This window comes from Bos javanicus, chromosome 28, assembly GCF_032452875.1.
Source record: "Bos javanicus breed banteng chromosome 28, ARS-OSU_banteng_1.0, whole genome shotgun sequence".
NCBI lineage: Eukaryota > Metazoa > Chordata > Mammalia > Artiodactyla > Bovidae > Bos > Bos javanicus.
In genome coordinates, this window is record NC_083895.1 from 4676776 (window position 1) to 4696890 (window position 20115).

Below are 20115 nucleotides of genomic sequence, written 5' to 3' on the forward strand. Positions count from 1 at the left end.
ACTACTCACCAAGCCATGACTGAAAACCAGGCACAAAAGCAGTGGCTGCCTCTTCTCTGATCTGAAAAACTTTGCTGTACATCTGAAACTAACACAATATTGTAAATCAACTATATTTCAATTTTAAAATGGTTAAATAAATTGCTTTTTAAGTATATATGGTATATGGGACTCCCAGATGGTGCAATGGTAAAGAATCTCCCTGCCAATGCAAGGCAACATGGGTTCAATCCCTGGACTGGAAAGATCCTCTGGAGAAGGGGGTATCCACTCCAGTATTCTTGCCTGAAAATCCCATGGACAGAGGAGTCTGGCAGGCTACAGGTCATGAGGTCACAAAAGAGTTGGCCATGACTTAGTGACTATTTATATATAATGTTATATTTATATATATGTCAGTTTATCAACTTTAGTTTCAGGGCAATAGGGAGCCACTGTAATGTTTCTAATCTGGGAGTAGCCAGTTCATCTTTGTATTTTAAATAGTTTACTCTCAGACCTCCCTGGTAGTACAGTGGACAGGAATCTCCCTTGCAATGCAGGGGTGCTGGTTCAATTCCTGATCTGGGAAGTTTCCACATACCCTAGGCAACTAAAGAACAAGTGTCACAACTACTGAGCCCCTGTGCCACAACTACTGAAGCCCGTGTGCCCTGGAGCCTGTGTTCTGGAACAGGAGAGGCCACCACAATGAGAAGTCTGTGCACTGCAACTGGAGAGTAGACCCCACCCTCTGCAACTAGAGAAAGCTTGCACACAGCAACAAAGACTCAGCACAACCATAAGTATTTTTTTTTCATAGTTTACTCTCTTGCCTTGTAGAGAATTACTGGAAAATACCCAGACTGAGGGCAGGGAGAATATTTAGGATCTCAAAGTTGGATGATCTGTACTAGCAAAAGTAGAGGCAATGGGAACAGAAATTACAAGCCTTATCAAAGAGAAAATTTTAGAGTAGAGAAAATGGAAGGAATGATTGATGTCAAGCTCAAGTACGGGGAGGTGGAAGAACCAAAGAGTACGGTAAGGCTGGATGCCATGTCTTGGTTGTGAAACTGGGAGGCAGGTGTTTAAAGCGTGGGGAAGAGAGTGAGTATAGTTTTAGACTCGGTGACCCTTCAAGACCTGTGACAGCTCAGCAGGATGTGCCTAATGCAGGAGAGAGGGGCCAGAGATGTAGACAGTTGTCCACTGGATCTAGATGGTGATGAAGCCAGAGGCGGTGGGCTCAGCTATTATTCGGAAGCAGATGGTACTGAAAATGATCTGTGAATTTAGAATCAAATGAGGCTCCTTAAAGATACCATCCAAGCCAGAGATTAAACACTTCCAGTATCACTTCTTCACTTACATCACATTTTCAGCCCAGAGACAAATATCTCTCCACCTCAATCATTGGAGTTTTTATTTAGTCTTATTTGCCCACCAATAACACATCAAATCCAATGGAGTCAATACATTTTTTAATTTTTCCAAAAGTGAAATAAAGACACATCAAATCCTATATCCTGAAGAAACTGCCAGGATACTATCCAAATATTTTATACCCTGAAAGCCATTTAACCAAAACAGCACTGCAAGCAAAATGAGATATAATTGCTGAACATCCTGGATAGCTGCAGAGTGTAACACCTCCCATGGAGAAATCACATCTCTCACCTCTCCCAGGAGGCAAGCACTAGTCTGCAGCTTTGAAAGGTGTTGGGTAGGGGATAATATGTATAATATATACATATTTTACAATAGGAAAAATATGAAAATATGTACAAGTACATATTTCTAAAGTCTATCTCTAATGTAACCTCATTGCTTATATTACTCTTTTCAAAGATAACACTTGTATGCTAATAATGAAGAGACTTATGGCTTACAAAACTTTCCTCAAAGTATTCAAATGCATTTATTTGGAATCCTGAAATAGTTCTTTTCTAGTCCATTTGCTTCTTAATGAGCTTAAACAAGCTGCACTTCTTGAAGGCCAATAAAACTTTTTTTTAAAAAAGTAAAATACAGAGAAGCTCTCAAAACCTTTTATCTTTTTAGTCTCTTAAGAAATTTTTCATGCTGATGCAAACTTTTAAATAAAATACCATGGACTCATAAAAGTTATGTGAGTAAGCATATATAATACTAGGGAAGACTGAAAACAAAAACCAATCTACTAAAGTATATTGAAATAAAAGAAAGAATTAGTAGTAGTAGTTTTATTGAGAGGTTTAAACGAAAAGGAAAAGAAAAAAAAAAACAACAAAAATAAACTAAAAGGAAAACTGCAAAGCCTATACAGCATTCAAGAATCAGACAGATCATAGACAATGTATCTAAAAGGATTTACACAATGTATTTGTGCCAGTATTAGAAAGACTCCATACACTGTAAATCCCTGGGTCATAATATTGTACAACACAGCCTTCTCTCCTGGAGATTTCCATAAAACAGGTCCACCACCCACCACACCCACACTTACTACCTTGGTGTTCAAAACACAAGGTCCTGAGTGCACATCAGATAGCAGCATTCCAACTCAAATCCCCTTTAGTAACATTTAACATTTGATCAAAACCATCAAGGTTTTACCACCAGCCAGTGCCAAAAGCATCTTTACTCCATGGTATAAAGGATCCTCCAGCATAGGGATTTTCTTCCACTCTAAAGTTAGTGAAGTTCTAAATATACAAAGTATCATTATTAGGAAAAAAGTTAACTCTTAAAACCACAACTCATATATGAATTGAAGGATTGGATGAGACTTGGAAGAAGCAGCTTCCCAGGAGAATTAGATTCACTTTTGCAACTTGGGAAACCTAAGAGGGAGGAAATTTCACTGGGGACTTCTCTGGTGGTACAGTGGGTAAGAATCTGCCTGCCAAAGGAGGGAACATGGGTTCAATCCCTGGTCTGGGAAGATTTCACATGACATGGAGCAACCATGCCTGTGTGCCACAACTACTGAGCCCCAATTCTAGAGTCCGAGAGCTGCAACTACTGAAGCCCGCATGCGTAAAGCCTCTGCTCTGCAACGAGAAAGCCACCACAATGAGAAGTCTGAGCATCATAGTGAAGAGCAGCCCCCACTCGCCACCACTACAGAAAGACCACACAAAGCAATGAAGAACCAGCACAGCCATAAATAAGTAAATAAATAAACTAGTTAAAAGTAAAAAAGAAATCTTTGCCCCATCTTACAGGAAATAGGAGGGACACTTAAAAAGGGAGGCCAATGGAAAGACTTCTCAGCCTGCGCTCCTGCTGCAAGGCTGCTACTGTGTAAAGAAACACTTTAAGTGTCACAGAATTCTTCACATGTGCACTAGATCCCAGAGAACTACCATCAAGGACCATGCTGCCTGTAGTATAAAAAGAGACCGAAAGGCTAAGGTTAAACATTTTAAAGCATAATTTTAAAACACAACAAAAGCTTAATGTTCTCAAGAAATTACTCTATTCCCCGTGAAAATTAAAAAGGACAATTTTTGACCCATTGCAGCTCTGACATAACATAATAAAGCTACCAATAGGTCCAGGATATGCCAGACACTGGCTCAATCACAGAATAATGGCAGTCATTTCCCATGCAATCAATCCCTCGAGAGACATCCTTGAAGGGAAGACACAAAAGCTTCCCTCTCTCTGACCCACAGTGGAGCAGGTGTCTAAGAACAATACTCCCTGGCATCCTCTGCTAGCATCCAATAACTGTTATCTCTTGTTCTTATCTTTCTGATGTTATATACCCTGTATTACTACCATTTCAAATTGACTAGAAGTTTTATTTTCTGTGTATTTATATATTTAACACTCAAAAAATCTCAGAAAGTTTTCAGTATATCCGATAACTTTATATTGAATATAAATTATATCCCACAAGTCAGTTGGGAATGAATGAAGATAGCAGAGGAACAAGACATGGAGCTCACCATCTCCCCACAGATACATCAAAAATGCATCTACATGTGGAATGATTCTCACAGAACATCTACTAAATGCTGGCAATGGACCTCAGACCTCCAAAAGGGCAAGAAAATCTCCATGCAACTGAGTAAGGCAAAAGAAAAAAAGAGAAAGGAATCAGGACAGGACCTGTGGCCCTGGGAGGGAGTTGTGAAAGAGGAAAGGTCTCCTTGCTGGCAGGGAGATCAGCTGGGACAGAGCGGGAACTTTGGAGCCTTGGAGGAGAGCATGGTGGCAGGTGTGCAGAGGGCAAAGCAGAAACAGTCCTGCATGGTCAGGCAGTGCCGACTGGCATACCCTAGCCTCAAACATTCGTACTAAGGGGGCTGAGTACCAAGGCTCAAGCCTAAGGTCAGGCTTGGGGAGAGGACTACAGTTAGTGCACGAAGACAGCAAGCCAGCCCAAGGGCACTAGGGTGTGATGCACTACAACCAAGGGAGTTCAAGAAGTCTGGGACCACCAAAGAAGCAAGGAGCCACTGCTGCGGGGCATATGAAGAGAGGGTCGGACCCACCATAGGAGCCTCTATCTCTGCACATGCTCTCAGGCATTAGGGGGCCACCTACATGAGCTGCAGGGGCCGGCGTGAGCCACCATTGCCATCTAGGGTTCCAGAGGCATGGACCACTGCCACCAGAGAGGCTCCTGAGAGGAGATGCGGGTTGCTGCCCCAACTTCCCTGGGACAACGAGCAGCCCACCAACAACAAAGGTCCCATGATGAAGCACTGATCACTGTCATCCCCCTGGTGCAGCCAGCCACCTGTACCAATGGACCGCCGACTGGGAGTCAGCTGCTGCTCCCACCTTCCCCGGGGCATGGGCATGGGCCGTGCACCTGCACACCCCTTATCAAGGGGATAACAGCCAGCACATGCTCAAAAAAGAGACAGCAAGCATCCATACCAAAAACAGCCCTCACCCCTCCAAAAAGTTAAACCCACACAAGCTACGAAGGGATGCTCCTACATATACATAGTCCTCCAAGACTACAGTAGATTGGTTTCTCCTAAACTCACAGAGTAAGAGAAATATAAAAATGAAGAAGCAGAGGAATCACTCTTTGTTAAAAGATCAAGAGAATTCCCGTGAAAGAACAATGAGACAGACTTCTTCAGTCTAATAATGGAAGTAATGAAATACTGAAAGAATTAAGAAAGGCTATCAACAGAAATGCAGATAACTGCAAAAAGGAACTAGAAATTATAAGGAGGAGCCAAGAAAAAATAGAAAACTCATTTGCTGAGATGAAAACTGAGCTCATGAGAATGAATAGCAGGATGAAAAATACAGAAGAAAGAATAAGTGATCTGGAAGATAGAATAATGGAAACTACCCAATCAAAATAGCAGACAAATACTAAGTAGCAGCATTATAAAAATCCATATTAATTTTGATTTCATCTCACTGAAAAAAGTGAGCTCAGAAAAATGACCAGAATCCACAAAACTTGAGTTGTTTTTTACAGTCAAACCTATCTGAAACACAAAATTTAGCTTGAAAACAGTAATACTCCCTAGGTGACATGATAACTCTAATACTTTGCAAAGTATAAAATGAATGTTCTCAACTATTATTTTCTCATAATAAAAGAATCTTTAAAATATTAAAAAAAAAATAGCAGACAATTACCCAATCAAAATAGCAGACAGAAAGTCAAATGAAAAAAAAAAAAAGAAGGAAAGAAATATAAGAAACCTATGGGATAATATGGGCTTCCCTCTGCCACTGCAGAGGGTCCTGAGAGCAGATATGGGTGCTGCCCCCACATTCCTGGGAGCATGAGCAGCCCACCAACAAGGGTCCTGTGACACAGCCCCGATCACTGTCCTCATCCCCCTGGTTCAGCCAGCCACCTGCACCAAGGGACTGCCAACTGGGAGCCAACCATTACCCCCACCTTCCCTGGTGGCTCAAACAGTAAAGAATCCACCTGCAATGCAGAAAACCTGGGTTTGATCCCTGGATTGGAAGATCCCCTGGAGAAGGGCATGGCAACACACTCCAGTATTCTTGCCTGGAGAATCCCTATGGACAGAGGAGCCTGGTGGGCTACAGTCCATGGGGTCACAAAGAGCTGGGCATGACTGAGTGACTAAGTACAGCACAGCACATGGGATAATATAAAACAGGGCAATCTACACATAACAGGCATTCCAAAAAAGGAGAAGAAAGAGAAAAGGGGATTGAAAACATATTTGAAGAAATTATGGCTGAAAGCTTCCCAAATCTAAAGAAGGAAACAGATATCCAGAACAGGAAGCACAGGGGGTCCCAAACAGACATCAAGACATAATAAAAATGGCAAAAGTTAAAGAGAGGATTCCAAACCCAGCAGGAGAAAAGTAAACAGCTAATTACAAGGGAACCTCCATTAGGCTATTGGCTGATTTCTCTACGGAAACACTGATATAAGTTTTCTGGAAAAAAGGGAGTAGCGAAATATATTCAAAGCCTTGAAAGAGAAAAATCTGCAACCCAGAATACTCTACCCAGCAAGATTATCATTTAGAACAGAAAGAGAAATAAAGAATTTCTCAGACAAGCAAAAACTAAAAGAATACTAAGCCTATTCTAAAATAAATATTGAAAGGTCATCTCTACATAAAAAAGAAGCAAGATGATATTTGAAAGAGGAAATCACAACTGGGAAGTAAATCATTTAAATCAGCCAGTATACAGATCAAAAGGGCTTTCCAGGTGGTGATAGTGGTAAAAAAAAAAAAAAAAAAAAAGCCTGCCTGCCACTGCAAGAGATATAAGAGACCTGGGTTCAGTCCCTGGGTTGGAAAGTTCCCTTGGAGTGCATGGCAACCCACTCGAGAATTCATGCATGGAGAATCCCATGGACAGAGGAGACTGGCAGGCTGCAGTCCATAGGGTCACATAATTGAACATGATTGAAGCAACTTAGCATGCACACACACACACACACACACACACATAAAGATCAAAAAGAAAAAAAAAAACTATTTGTGAAAGCAATGATAACACAAGGAACAGCAGAAGGATAAACACAAAGATGCGAAAAAAGGACATCAAAATCATAAAATGTGACTAAGGAGAATAAGAATATGCATATCCTTTTTCTTTTTTTAGACTGTGTTTGAGCCTATATGACTATCAGTCTAAAGCAAGCAGATATAGGAAGGGGTTAACATACTTGAAGAACAGAGCAACCATAAGTCAAAAACATACAATAGATTCACAAAAACCAAAAAGGGAACACAAGTTAAAAAAGAAGGAAATCCTCAAACCACAAAAAGGAAAAGAAGAAAAAAAAAAGGAAGAAAGAAGAAATAATCAACAGGAAAACAAGGTCTGAGATGGCAACAAAAACATATTGTCACTAATTACCTTAAATGCTAATTGACTGAATGCTCCAATCAAAAGACACACAGTGGCAGAATGGATAAAAAAATTAAAAAACAAGAGTCCACAATATGCAGCCTACAAGAGGACCAACTGAGGGCAAAGGACACACAGACTGAAAGTAAGGGGATGGAAAAAGATATTTCAGGAAAATGGAAATCATAAGAAAGTGAGAGTTTCAATACTCATATCAGACAAAATGGACTTTAAAGACTATAAAGAAAGATAAAGGACACTACATAAGGATAAAAGAATCAGTACATGAAGAGGATAATATAGTCATTATTTTATATGCACCTAATATGGGAGCACCCAAATACATAAAACAAATACTAACAAACAGAAAGGGAGAAATCAGTGGGAATACATTAATAGTAGACTTTAACCCGCAACTCATACCAATGGACACATCTTCCACAGAGAATCAACAGGGCAACAGAGATCCCAAAAGTGCACATGGAACATTCTCTACGATTGACCACATCAGTTCAGTTCAGTTCAGTCGCTCAGTCGTGTCCAACTCTTTGCAACCCCATGAATCACAGCATGCCAGGCCTCTCTGTCCACCACCAACTCCCAGAGTCTACCCAAACCCATGTCCATAGAGTCAGTGATGCCATCCAGCCATCTCATCCTAGTCGTCCCCTTCTCCTCCTGCCGCCAATCCTTTCCAGCATTAGGGTCTTTTCCAATGAGTCAGCTCTTCGCATGAGGTGGCCAAAGTATTGGAGTTTCAGCTTTAGCATCAGTGCTTCCAATGAACACCCAGGACTGATCTCCTTTAGAATGGACTGGTGGGATCTCCTTGCAGTCCAAGGGACTATCAAGAGTCTTCTCCAACACCACAGTTCAAAAGCATCAATTCTTCGGCCCTCAGCTTTCTTCACAGTCCAACTCTCACATCCATACACGCCTACTGGAAAAACCATAGCCTTGACTAGATGGACCTTTGTTGGCAAAGTAATGTCTCTGCTTTTCAATACGCTATCTAGGTTGGTCATAGCTTTCCTTCCAAGGAGTACGTGTCCTTAATTTCATGGCTTCAATCGCCATCTGCAGTGATTTTGGAGCCCAAAAAATAAAGTCTGACACTGTTTCCACTGTTTCCCCTTCTATTTGCCATGAACTGATGGGACCAGATGCCACGATCTTAGTTTTCTGAATGTTGAGCTTTAAGCCAACTTTTTCACTCTCCTCCTTCACTTTCATCAAGAGGCTTTTTAGTTCCTCTTCATATTGGGTCACAAAACTTAGAAATTATTTCATGCATCTTCTCTGACCACAATGGTAGAAATCAACCACAGGAAAAGAAGTAAGAAAAAAGTGACTACAGGGAGACTAAACCACATGGTGTGACTAGAAGAGAAATGAAAGGCAAAGGAGAAAAGGAAAGATATACCCATTTTAATGCAGAGTTCCAAAGAATAGCAAGGAGAGATAAGAAAGCCTTCCTCAATAATCAGTGCAAAGAAATAGAAGAAAATAATAGAATGGGAAAGACTAGAGATCTCTTCAAGAAAACTTGAGATACCAAAGGAACATTTCATGCAAAGATGGGCTCGATAAAGGACAGAAATGGTATGGACCTAACAGAAGCAGAAGATATTATGAAGGGGTGGCAGGAATACACAGAAGAACTATACAAGTAAGATCTTCACAACCTAGATAATCACAATAGTGAATTCACACACCTAGAGCCAGACATCCTGGAATGTGAAGTCAAGTGGGCCTTAGGAAGCATCACTACAAATAAAGCTAGTGGAGGTGATGGAATTCCAGTTGAGCTATTTCAAATCTTAAAAGATGATGCTGTAAAAGTGCCACACTCAGTATGTCAGCAAATTTTGAAAATGCAGCAGTGGCCACAGGACTGGAAAAGGTCAGTTTTCATTCCAATCCCAAAGAAAGGCAATGCCAAAGAATGCTCAAACTACCGCACAATTGTACTCATCTTACATGCTAGCAAAATGCTCAAAATTCTCCAACAGTACATGAACCGTGAACTTCCAGATGTTCAAACTGGATTTAGAAAAGGCAGAAGAACCAGAGATCAAACTGCCAACATCTGTTGGATCATCAAAAAAGCAAGAGAGTTCCAGAAAAACATCTGCTTTATTGACTATGCCAAAGCCTTTGACTGTGTGGACCACAAAAAACTCTGGGAAATTCATAAAGAGATGGGAATACCTGACCACCTGACCTGCCTCTTGAGAAATCTGTATGCAGGTCAGGAAGCAACAGTTAGAACTGGACATGGACAACAGAATGGTTCCAAATAGGGAACAGAGTACATCAAGGCTGTATACTGTCACTGTGCTTATTTAACTTATATGCAGAGTACATCATGAGAAACACTGGGCTGGATGAAGCACAAGCTGGGATCAAGATTGCCGGGAGAAATATCAATCACCTCAGATATGCAGATGACACCACCCTGATGGCAGAAAGCAAAGAACTAAAGAGCCTCTTGATGAAAGTGAAAGAGGAGAGTGAAAAAGCTGGCTTAAAACTCAACATTCAGAAAACTAAGATCATGGCATCTGGTCCCATCACTTCATGGCAAATAGATGGGGAAACAATGCAAACAGTGACAGACTTTCTTTTTGGGGGCTCCAAAATCACTGTAGACGGTGACTGCAGCCATGAAATTAAAAGATGCTTGCTCCTTGGAAGAAAAGCTATGACCAACCTAGACAGCATATTAAAGAGCAGAGACATTACTTTGCAATAAAGGTCCATCTAGTCAAAGCTATGGTTTTTCCAGTAGTCATGTATGGATGTGAGAGTTGGACTATAAAGAAAGCTGAGCACTGAAGAATTGATGCTTTTGAATTGTGATGTTGGAGAAGACTCTTGAGAGTCCCTTGGACTGCAAGAAGATCCAACCAGTCCATCCTAAAGGAAATCAGTCCTGAATATTCATTGGAAGGACTGATGCTGAAGCTGAAACTTCAATACTTTAGCCACCTCATGCGAAGAACAGACTCACTAGAAAAGACCCTGATACTGGGAAAGATTGAAGGCAGGGGGAGAAGGGGATGACAGAGGAAGAGATGGTTGGATGGCATCACCAACTCAATGGACATGAGTTGGAATAAACTCCAGGTGTTGGCGATGGACAGGGAGGCCTGGCATGCTGCAGTTCATGGGGTTTCAAAGAGTCAGACATGACTGAGTGACAGAACTGAACTGAAACAACATGCTACTAAAAAACCAATGGGTCAACAAGAAAATCAAGAAGGAAATTATAAAGCAACAAGGTAGTACATATTAGATTCTTCCTAACGGTCCCTTAATGCTAAATTTCATTAACATCAGATTATCACTTAAAATGCAAAAGCAAGAATGAACAAAATAATAGTTTTCCTCTATTTCCACTACCAATAAAATTTATATTTGGAAGCTTAAAGTTACTGCATTATCATTGATAGCTACAATAGTTGCTTGTGGGTTGATTTTAACTATCAACCCACAAAAACAGGAACAGATGTTCTCCCTACACAAATTCTATAGAAGTATCATTCTATCTTCACTACTGATTCAATCATATGTATGCATGCTCAGTCATGTGCAACTCTTTGAAAGCCTCTGGACTGTAGCCCACCAGGCTCCCCTGTCCATGGGATTTTTCAGGCAAGAATAGTGGAGTGGGGTGCTATTTCCTATTTCCTCTGACAAAGGATCTTCCTGACTCAGGGATCAAATCTGTGTCTCCTGTGTCTCCTGCATTGCAGGCAGATTCTTTACCCACTGAGCCATCAAGGAAACCTAAGTATACCTCAGTAAAAATGATTTAATTTCAACCACCCAAAGATGCTAGTAGTCTTCCAGGCTAAATTCAACTATTTATTTACCAATAGGAGGCCTAGACACACACACACAGACACAAAAATGGTCAACTGGTATTCATAAAGCCTCAGTATGCTCAGTGCCCATCTTACTTACTGGCAGAGAGCAGATGTGGCATAGGTATTCAATGGATAGAGGAGGAGGATGAATGGATGGAATCAGGCAAGCAGGCAAAGAGAAAGGAAAAGCAGAAAAAAGTGAAACGGAAGCCCCAAAGATTCCCTAAATCCAAGAAGTATATGTAATGTGATACAGACAGAAGTACAGAAACATGGAGATGACTGCCAGTCACACCAGCTGGGACAGACACAAAAGAGGAAATGGGAACTCAAGCAGCTTTTTCAGATATTAAGTAAAGAGAGACAGTAGTGTGTTACAAGAGTGTAAACACTGCTAGACAAAGGCGCAAAGTAAGGAAAATGAAATGCACATTCATAGAACAGTAAGCTGGTTAACTCGACTAAAGTAGAGAGTTTCTGAAGGAAACCATGGGAGGTAAAGGCTGCAAAGCGAGGCGGGTAAATACTGTTGCCTCTACCCACTCCCCACTTTAAACATCAGTACCTCCTGCTAATCACACAGTCATACCCCCATCATATGCTTTCCTTCTCCAAACCCCCAAGAAAACCACAATTTCTGACAAAGTGACAAAAAGGGTTACAATCACAGAAAATGAAAAAGAGAGGGAGAAAAAAACCTGATATATAAACAATTTGGAAAAACAAAATAACCTTGACTAGAAATATTAATTTTCAACTAGCAACTGATTATATCTTACCAGAGTTTGTATATGATTTCAGAGTGGTTTTGATTTCACAAATATGGTTTGGACGACTTTGAACCATATAGCCATTAAGGTAATAAACTAGGACAGGAAAGTAAATAGCACCAACTGTCCGCCTTCTATGTGCCAGGCAGAGTTGTAGGGACTTGACAAACACTATTTCATTAACTCCTAATATTATTCATTTGGAATTATTCCTCCACTTTCATACATATCAGAAAAAGTTACTTAAGAGTGACCTAACTGTACATCTAGCTACGATACAGATTTACCTGGAGTAACAGTAATTAGTAACTACTGTTGCCATCACCCAAGGTGTGTGTTCAGCACCTTTTTAATAGGACCAGAAGGAAATATGGCTGTAAATGCACCTGCTCAAGGTCAAATACACATGGCTTGTATCCAACTGCCTAAATGCATGAAAAGCCAGGCCAGTCACTAAAACCCATCACTGAAGCTACTGGGGTGCTTAACTTCAATCCAAACCAGAACCTTAAAGGAACAATGCGAAAGTACGTTTTAAGCCAAACTAAAATGACTTGAGAATAGTGTTCCCAGTCCCAGCTTACAATGCCAAATCATATTCAGAGATATGAGACCCAGTAAGGCAAGATACAGAGGAAAGAACCACATTCTTGTAAAACCCTCCCCTGTTGTAGTAACACTGATGCATTATACACAGAAGGGGTGATTCCTGACCATCACACATTTATTGGACAATGACTGGACATCTACACTCTGTCAGATACTACTGCTGGATATAAGACTGCTCCCGGCCCTAAACATTCACAGTCTAATAACTTAACAAGCTGCATGAGAAAGTCTGTACTCCTAGAGTGGGTCCTTCTACTTTGATATAAAAATCAAGATAGACTTTAGAAAAGCTGCAGTGAGAGTCACACAATCTAAATTCTAAAGCCCAGGCCCTTAATTGACTAGCTAAGGAACCAGAGTTCAAATTGCCAACATCCACTGGATCATGGAAAAAGCAAGAGAGTTCCAGAAAAACATCTATTTCTGCTTTATTGACTACGCCAAAGCCTTTGACTGTGTGGATCACAATAAACTGTGGAAAATTCTGAAAGAGATGGGAATACCAGACCACCTGACCTGCCTCTTGAGAAATTTGTATGCAGGTCAGGAAGCAACAGTTAGAACTGGACATGGAACAACTGACTGGTTCCAAATAGGAAAAGGAGTATGTCAAGGCTGTATATTGTCACCCTGTTTATTTAACCTCTACGCAGAGTACATCATGAGAAACGCTGGACTGGAAGAAACACAAGCTGGAATCAAGATTGCCAGGAGAAATATCAATCACCTCAGATATGCAGATGACACCACCCTTATGGCGGAGAGTGAAGAGGAACTCAAAATCCTCTTGATGAAAGTGAAAGTGGAGAGTGAAAAAGTTGGCTTAAAGCTCAACATTCAGAAAACTAAGATCATGGCATCCGGTTCCATCACTTCATGGGAAATAGATGGGGAAACAGTGGAAACAGTGTCAGACTTTATTTTTCGGGGCTCCAAAATCCCTGCAGATGATGACTGCAGCCATGAAATTAAAAGACACTTACTCCTTGAAAGGAAAGTTATGACCAACCTAGATAGCATATTGAAAAGCAGAGACATTACTTTGCCAACAAAGGTCCGTCTAGTCAAGGCTATGGTTTTTCCTGTGGTCATATATGGATGTGAGAGTTGGACTGTGAAGAAGGCTGAGTGCCGAAGAATTGATGCTTTTGAACTGTGGTGTTGGAGAAGACTCTTGAGAGTCCCTTGGACTGCAAGGAGATCCAACCAGTCCATTCTGAAGGAGATCAGCCCTGGGATTTCTTTAGAAGGAATGATGCTAAAGCTGAAACTCCAGTACTTTGGCCACCTCATGCAAAGAGTTGACTCATTGGAAAAGACTCTGATGCTGGGAGGGATTGGGGGCAGGAGAGAAGGGGATGACAGAGGATGAGATGGCTGGATGGCCTCACTGACTTGATGGACGTGAGTCTGAGTGAACTCAGGGAATTGGTGATGGACAGGGAGGCCTGGCGTGCTGCGATTCATGGGGTCGCAAAGAGTCGGACACGACTGAGTGACTGATCTGATCTGATCTGAGTGCTCCAAAAGCTCACTGACACACTTCATTTTATTTTATTCATATTAATAACAGATTTGATTTTCTAAGTACAGATCCTGGATGGGTCACTGACCAGCTTGATGCCCTGAAGCAAGTTACTTCACATGCCTGACCCTGGTTTGCTCATTGGGAAAACACTGTCACAAGGATTAGAGATAATTATGCAATGCACCAACACAGAACCTTGCATCTAGTAGAAGTGCAACAAATATAGTAAACATCATAATCACAGCATTTATAAACCAATAACAAACTGACCAGAAACATCAAATTAGAAGCAATGGGGGGTGGGGGGCAGGGACCAAAGACAGCTCTACGAATCAATAGCTGACAGGAAGTAAAAAGTTTAGAAAACCAGGTAGATACAAAACTTCAGAAACAGCCAACTAGAGTCACCAATTACACTTCAATAGCAGCTGAGGGCAACACCAATGATTTCACAGGATGAAACCATGATTGCCTAAAGATGACATTAAGCCATTTAATGAACCATTAAGTCCACATGTTTTAAAAAAAAAAGACAGATAAGCACATAATTAAATGACTTTGGAAAGATTTCTATCAAAAATTATCACCAACTTAACATTTCATATGCCTAAACTTTTAACTGTAAAATTCTATTCACAAGCTTCTGCTTAAGTATAGCACGTGCAAAGGAATCTCTTAAATTTCATAGCAATTTTTCTACTAAACACTGAAAAAGATGTTTTTTCAAATTAACTGTGAAATTTCAGTCCAATGGCTTAAGACATCATCAGCTCCTGAATAGCTAAAACAAGATAAAGTCTTGGTCCCCTTTATTGCTAAATGCTGTTATATCAGCAACAAAACACAAACATGTGCCATGCAGATCTCTCTTCACTTGAATTTTCTCCCCACATTTGGAAGGCAGTAAGAAGAAAAACATCTGTTCCTTTCTGCAGAGCTGACAACCCTCATTCTACGGTTTAAAAATAAAAGATGTTCATGGAGGCTTATAGATCTATCACCTGCTTCAAAGGCAGCTGGCAATTACTTGATCCAAAGACATGCAAATTAAAACCAGAAAACAATTTCCCTGAGGACAATGCTAGTCCTCGCCAGGGATCTAGTAATTTTCAAGACACTCATAAAATCCTAGACGATGGTAAAGAATCAAAGAAAAGGCAGATGACAAGAAAACAGACAACAGCTGAGGAACAGAGGCCTGTGTCACTCTGGATTCCCTGGGTTCACCACAGGGAAGCTTCCAGGAGAGCTGTCTGGAGAAAGCCTGCTTCACTGACCAGCAATCACCCTGCATCTAGCCCAGGAAGGCCAGATGCTCAACAATGAAAGGAGTTCATCATATTAATGACAGAAACTGGAAAATACTGTAAGTGAAGGCCTTAAACACCACAATATTTTTTTAAGTTGTTTTCTCTATATGATGTCTGACAGTGCTGAACATCCAAAAATGACTAATAAGCAAGAACATTCAGACTCGAATCAGTAGACTCAGCTATTTTTGGCTCAGCCTCTGAAAGAATTACAGTGTGACCTTGAAAAAGTTTCATCTCTTTGTTTACCTCCATGTGACCACCAGCTACAAGATTAGGTTAAACCTACCAATTCTTTTTTTTTTTCTTTTAAGAAAGTGAATGGGTGAGATAAATATATAGAAACTACTATACAAATAACCAATAGTTACTGACCAACTACATCCAAGCATCAGATATAAAGCACTGCCCCATATGATCACCTTATGTGGAATCTAATATATGATACAGATGAACTTATCTAAGAAACCAGAACAGACTCACAGAGAACAGATTTGAGGCTGCCAAGCAGGAAGGGGTTGAGATGGAGTCAGAGGTTGGGATTAACAGATGTAAGCTATTACATACAGAATGGATAAATAAGAAGGTCCTACTACATAGCACAGAGAACCATATTCAATATTCTGGTATAAACTATCTGGAAAAGAATATTAAAAAGAATAAGAAAAAAAAGAATGTATATAGTGACTGGACAACAAAACATATATATATATAACTGAGTCACTTTTCTGTATGGTAGAAATTAATACAACATTAAAAACCAATTATACTTCAATTAAAAAATAAAGGTGATGCCCATATTAAAGCAACTAACTACACAGTAAAAAATTCTGCTTGGAAGTCAATAAAACCCACTTACCTCCTGAACAGGAATCCTGCTAAGAGTCCCAAATTTCAAATTTGGAAATACTTAGAAAATTTAAATGAAATGCTAGCTCCAAAAATACCCCTTTTATTTTCCTTAAGGAAAACAAAACTTTAACCTGGGGTTGAAAGGTCCTATGATCTTCAGGACTCAGATCAATCCTCCTATGAATTCCTTTCTCTTCATCCCTTGCCAAGGCAGTAAGTCACTGCACACTTGATGCACCCAAAGTACTATGTCTCTGTGTGTTCCTGTGCTCTTAGTCAGTGAGCCATGGAAAGGCAGAACCAGGATTTAATGATCTTTGTATCACTCAGCACTTAACATATTGTCTAGCACAATATGGCTGTCCTGTGTATGTATGTGTGTGTGTGTATATATATATATATGTGTGTGTGTGTGTATATATATTTATATATTTATGTTAAACGAAGGAAATGTATATTTCATTTAATATTCATTTGGAAATGAATATTTCCAAATTCTAAAGTTGCTTGGAAGAACAATATTAATGAATGGTAATCTTAATTATGGTGATACTTTCATTTTTAGAAAAACAATGTATGAAATGAGTGTTACCTACATAAGGAGGAGGTAATTTCTCACCAACATTAAATTCACAAAAAATAACTAAAGAACTTTCCAATCCTCTTCCTTTAAAATCAGTCTTTTGTGGGTTTTTACGCTTGTGTTTTGTTTTGTTTACAATTTATCTTGTGAATATCAAGACTATAAACATTCCTAACTTAACCTGCAAAATAACAGAAAAGGAAAAGTTAAAAAGGGAGAGCAAGCATGTAAAACATGGAGGAGGCCACTCTTAACTAGAAGAATCTATGAATGTAAAACTAAGAGAGTCCATAGATGAAACTTAAACTGTGGTCAATACAAGCAAGTACAAAAAGTGAATAATATTTACCTAAGGGTGAGGCAGCCGTGTTCATTAAGAAACATAATCTACTATTTTACAGATAACCTATTTACTAAAGTAATATAAGATTTATTAAAGAATATAAAATTTTAAGCTTTTCAAATTATCTTTGATATTTTTAATATTTCAAATACTTATCACAATCTACCAAGACTTGCATAAATTCTCATTTTCTCCTGCTTGTTAAATTCTTACACTCAGCTATTTAATAATTAAGAAAAATTAGTAAGCATGAAATAAGCTGACACTCTTACCAGCGGAAGGGCCCTGGGATCTAACCAAGGATGAATTCACTGTACTATCTGACATTCACCACGTTGAGCTGACCCTTGGACTGGCCCTGAAGCGTCCACAGCAGACGCTGGGAAGGTTCCAGCAGCATTCCGTGTGCTCTTGGCCTACTCACAATCAGTCTCCAAGCCACACCCTGTCTTAGTCGGGCCATGAAACCAAATGTAAATGATCCCTAATACTCTAGATCACTCTGTATTTTCTGAAAGCATGTATGAGATTTGGTTGTGTCACCAAACAGGAGTGACCACCTAAGTTCACTAAGGCGTCCACCCTGATCACCGAGAGAAACTACGCATCAAACGGCGCGCCCAGGCGGGTACATCAGAGCAGTCCTAGAATAGATGATGTGTCACAGGGCTGTGAACAACCTCCTTATTTTTAACGCTGTGGGAGAAGGGCGGAAAGAGAAGGATGGCTTTGCAAACGGTGCCAAAAAGGAGTTGATCTGCCTGGCGTGACCCGGGATACTTTGGAGAAGTGGACACAGTGGCCCTTTTTCTAGATGACTTAGAACCGACACGACTAAGCTGCTCCCTTTAATTCTCTGTATGCAAATCGAAGCGTTTCTGAGGGGCAGGTGCCCAGGGCCCCGAGCCCAGGGCTCACCTGCGAACACACCCTGGAAGCCGCCTGCCCCGCGCTGCACCAGGTGCGCCGAGACCCCCGCCCCGGGAGCACGGCCCAGCTCCGCAGTCCAGTCGGCCGAGCGGCTGCGGCCCGCGCGGGGCTTCCTAGCCGGGGCAGCGGCGGGGGCCGCGGGAGCTCCGGAACCGCGACCCAGGGAGGACTCCGGCCGTCTCTGGACCCGGGGGCTGTGGCTGGGGGACGGAGACGGGGACGGTCCTGGCGAGCTGAGCTGCCGGGTGGTGGTCCTGACATAACAGGGCGCCAGGAGCGGGCGGGCCCGGGGGCGGCGCGGGCTGCGAGCTGGACTGAGTGGTGGGGAGGCGGCCACGGGGACGACAGGCTTCGGCGCGCCCTCCTCGCGCGTCGCCCCTTGCGTGCACGGGGCCTCTCCCGCCGCCAGGCCGCACTCCAACCCCGGAGAGTCTCGGGGCGCGTCCTCGAAGGCGTCCTCCTCGCCTTCCTCGTCCGTGTCCGCTGCCCCTCGGTCCCCCGGAACCGACCCAGGAGACGCGAAGGCGGTGGCTGCGGGTGGCTCTGCGGCCGGGGGCCTGTCGGGGGGCGCGGACAGCGCCGCTTCGGCGCTGGGGCCCGGCGGGGGTCGGTCCAGGCCCGGCAGGGCCCCAGACAGAGGGGCGGTGGAGGGGGGCGACACCGGGGGCGACTCGGGGCCCGGGGACTGCTGCTGCAGTTGCTGGAGGCGGATCGCCTGCTGGATATCCGAGAGCAAGTCGTCCTGCTCCGCGGCCGAGTGAAAACTGTAGAGGTCTGTGTCCGAGCCCGAGCTGGTCCTTTGTCCATCCTGCGCCCCCGCCGCGGTCTCCGAATACTCGGCCACTGCCGGGCCGCCGACCCTGGCCAAGCTGGGACCCCCGGGACGCGTCACCTCGAAAGGATCCGCACATTCGGTATCCGACAGGCCCGTCTCATCGGCTGAGAGGCTGAGGTCTGGGGTTTTGGTAACCAGAGAGTGGGCGCTGTCCAGCTCGCCGGCCTGCAGGGCCTGGGGGTCCAGCACATCCTCACGAGAGCCGCTGGTACCTCTGCCCTTGGACAGGGTCTTCCGGATGCGCAGGTTGGAGAACACCGAGGCCTTGGGGTCCGACCGGCTCTTTTTCCGGCCCGGCTCCGCGCCGCCGCCCCCCTTTCCGTGCCGGCCCGGCGCCTTCTTGCCCCCGCCCGCCTTCTTTGTGCCCTCAGCCTCGCGGGGCCCAGTGGCGTCCTCACCACCGCCGCCTCCATGCGGGACATCGCCCGCGCTTCTCTTCGGCTTCGCGTCCTGGTTCCCCATGCTGCCGCCGCCGCCGCTGCGGGGGGTCAGGCCATGCCAACCCCTGGGCCCGGCAGCGCCGGGCTCGCGGCGAGTCGCGCGGCGGCCGCACCGCTAGGCGGAGGGAGGATGTCCGCGCACCTGCCGCGCTTCGCACAACGCGCCGAGGCTGCGCCCGCCCGCGCGTGGCTGAACGCGCGCACGGAGCACCGCCAATGACCGGGCGGGACGCACAAGGCCCCACCCCTCTCGCCCCATGACCCCGCCCCATTGGCTCTAGGCCCGGTCCCTCGGCCCTGCCCCTCCTCCGCTGAAACGCCAAGAGCGCCCCTCAGTCTGGGGACCTAACTGCCGCCAGAGTCCATTTCCTGGTCCCCGCCAAACAGCTTGGCAGCTTAAAGATCCACCCTGAGGAAAAAAAAAAAAAAGAAAAATTTTAAAGAGGAAAAAAGGAAGCCACATTCCAGTTTAGTGGTGCAGTAATATCAAAGCTACATACTGTACTTCCAACCTGCCTGAAGAAGCATGGTTCTTTGATAAATATTGGTTGAGTAGATTGGTCTTTTCTTCAGTAACTGATCATCTTAAACCCTGTTAATGTGCTTGGCATATGGTTTAGAAAAGGTTACTATACATAATACTGCTTTTGTGTTATTGCAAACCTTGCATCTCCTTAAGAGAACATTTCATTTCAAAGCGATCATTTCAAAATTTCATTTTTCAAATTTATTTTTGACAAAATG

The 20115-nt window shown here is 42.9% G+C and overlaps 1 protein-coding gene across 3 annotated transcripts in view; it reads right to left on the reverse strand.

Annotated features, from left to right (window-relative positions):
* FMN2 (formin 2) overlaps positions 1 to 19687 on the reverse strand; it is a 349990-nt gene extending 330303 nt beyond the window's left edge. Inside the window, exon 1 of one of the 3 annotated variants that reach the window (XM_061404794.1) lies at positions 18085 to 19665. In XM_061404794.1, the coding sequence (XP_061260778.1) occupies positions 18085 to 19393 (1309 nt within the window). In that variant the 5' untranslated portion in view covers positions 19394 to 19665. Of the gene's footprint in view, positions 1 to 18084 lie in introns of all 3 variants that reach the window. The other 2 variants (XM_061404795.1, XM_061404796.1) reach the window with 2 other exon arrangements.
* Positions 19688 to 20115: the final 428 nt, after the last annotated feature.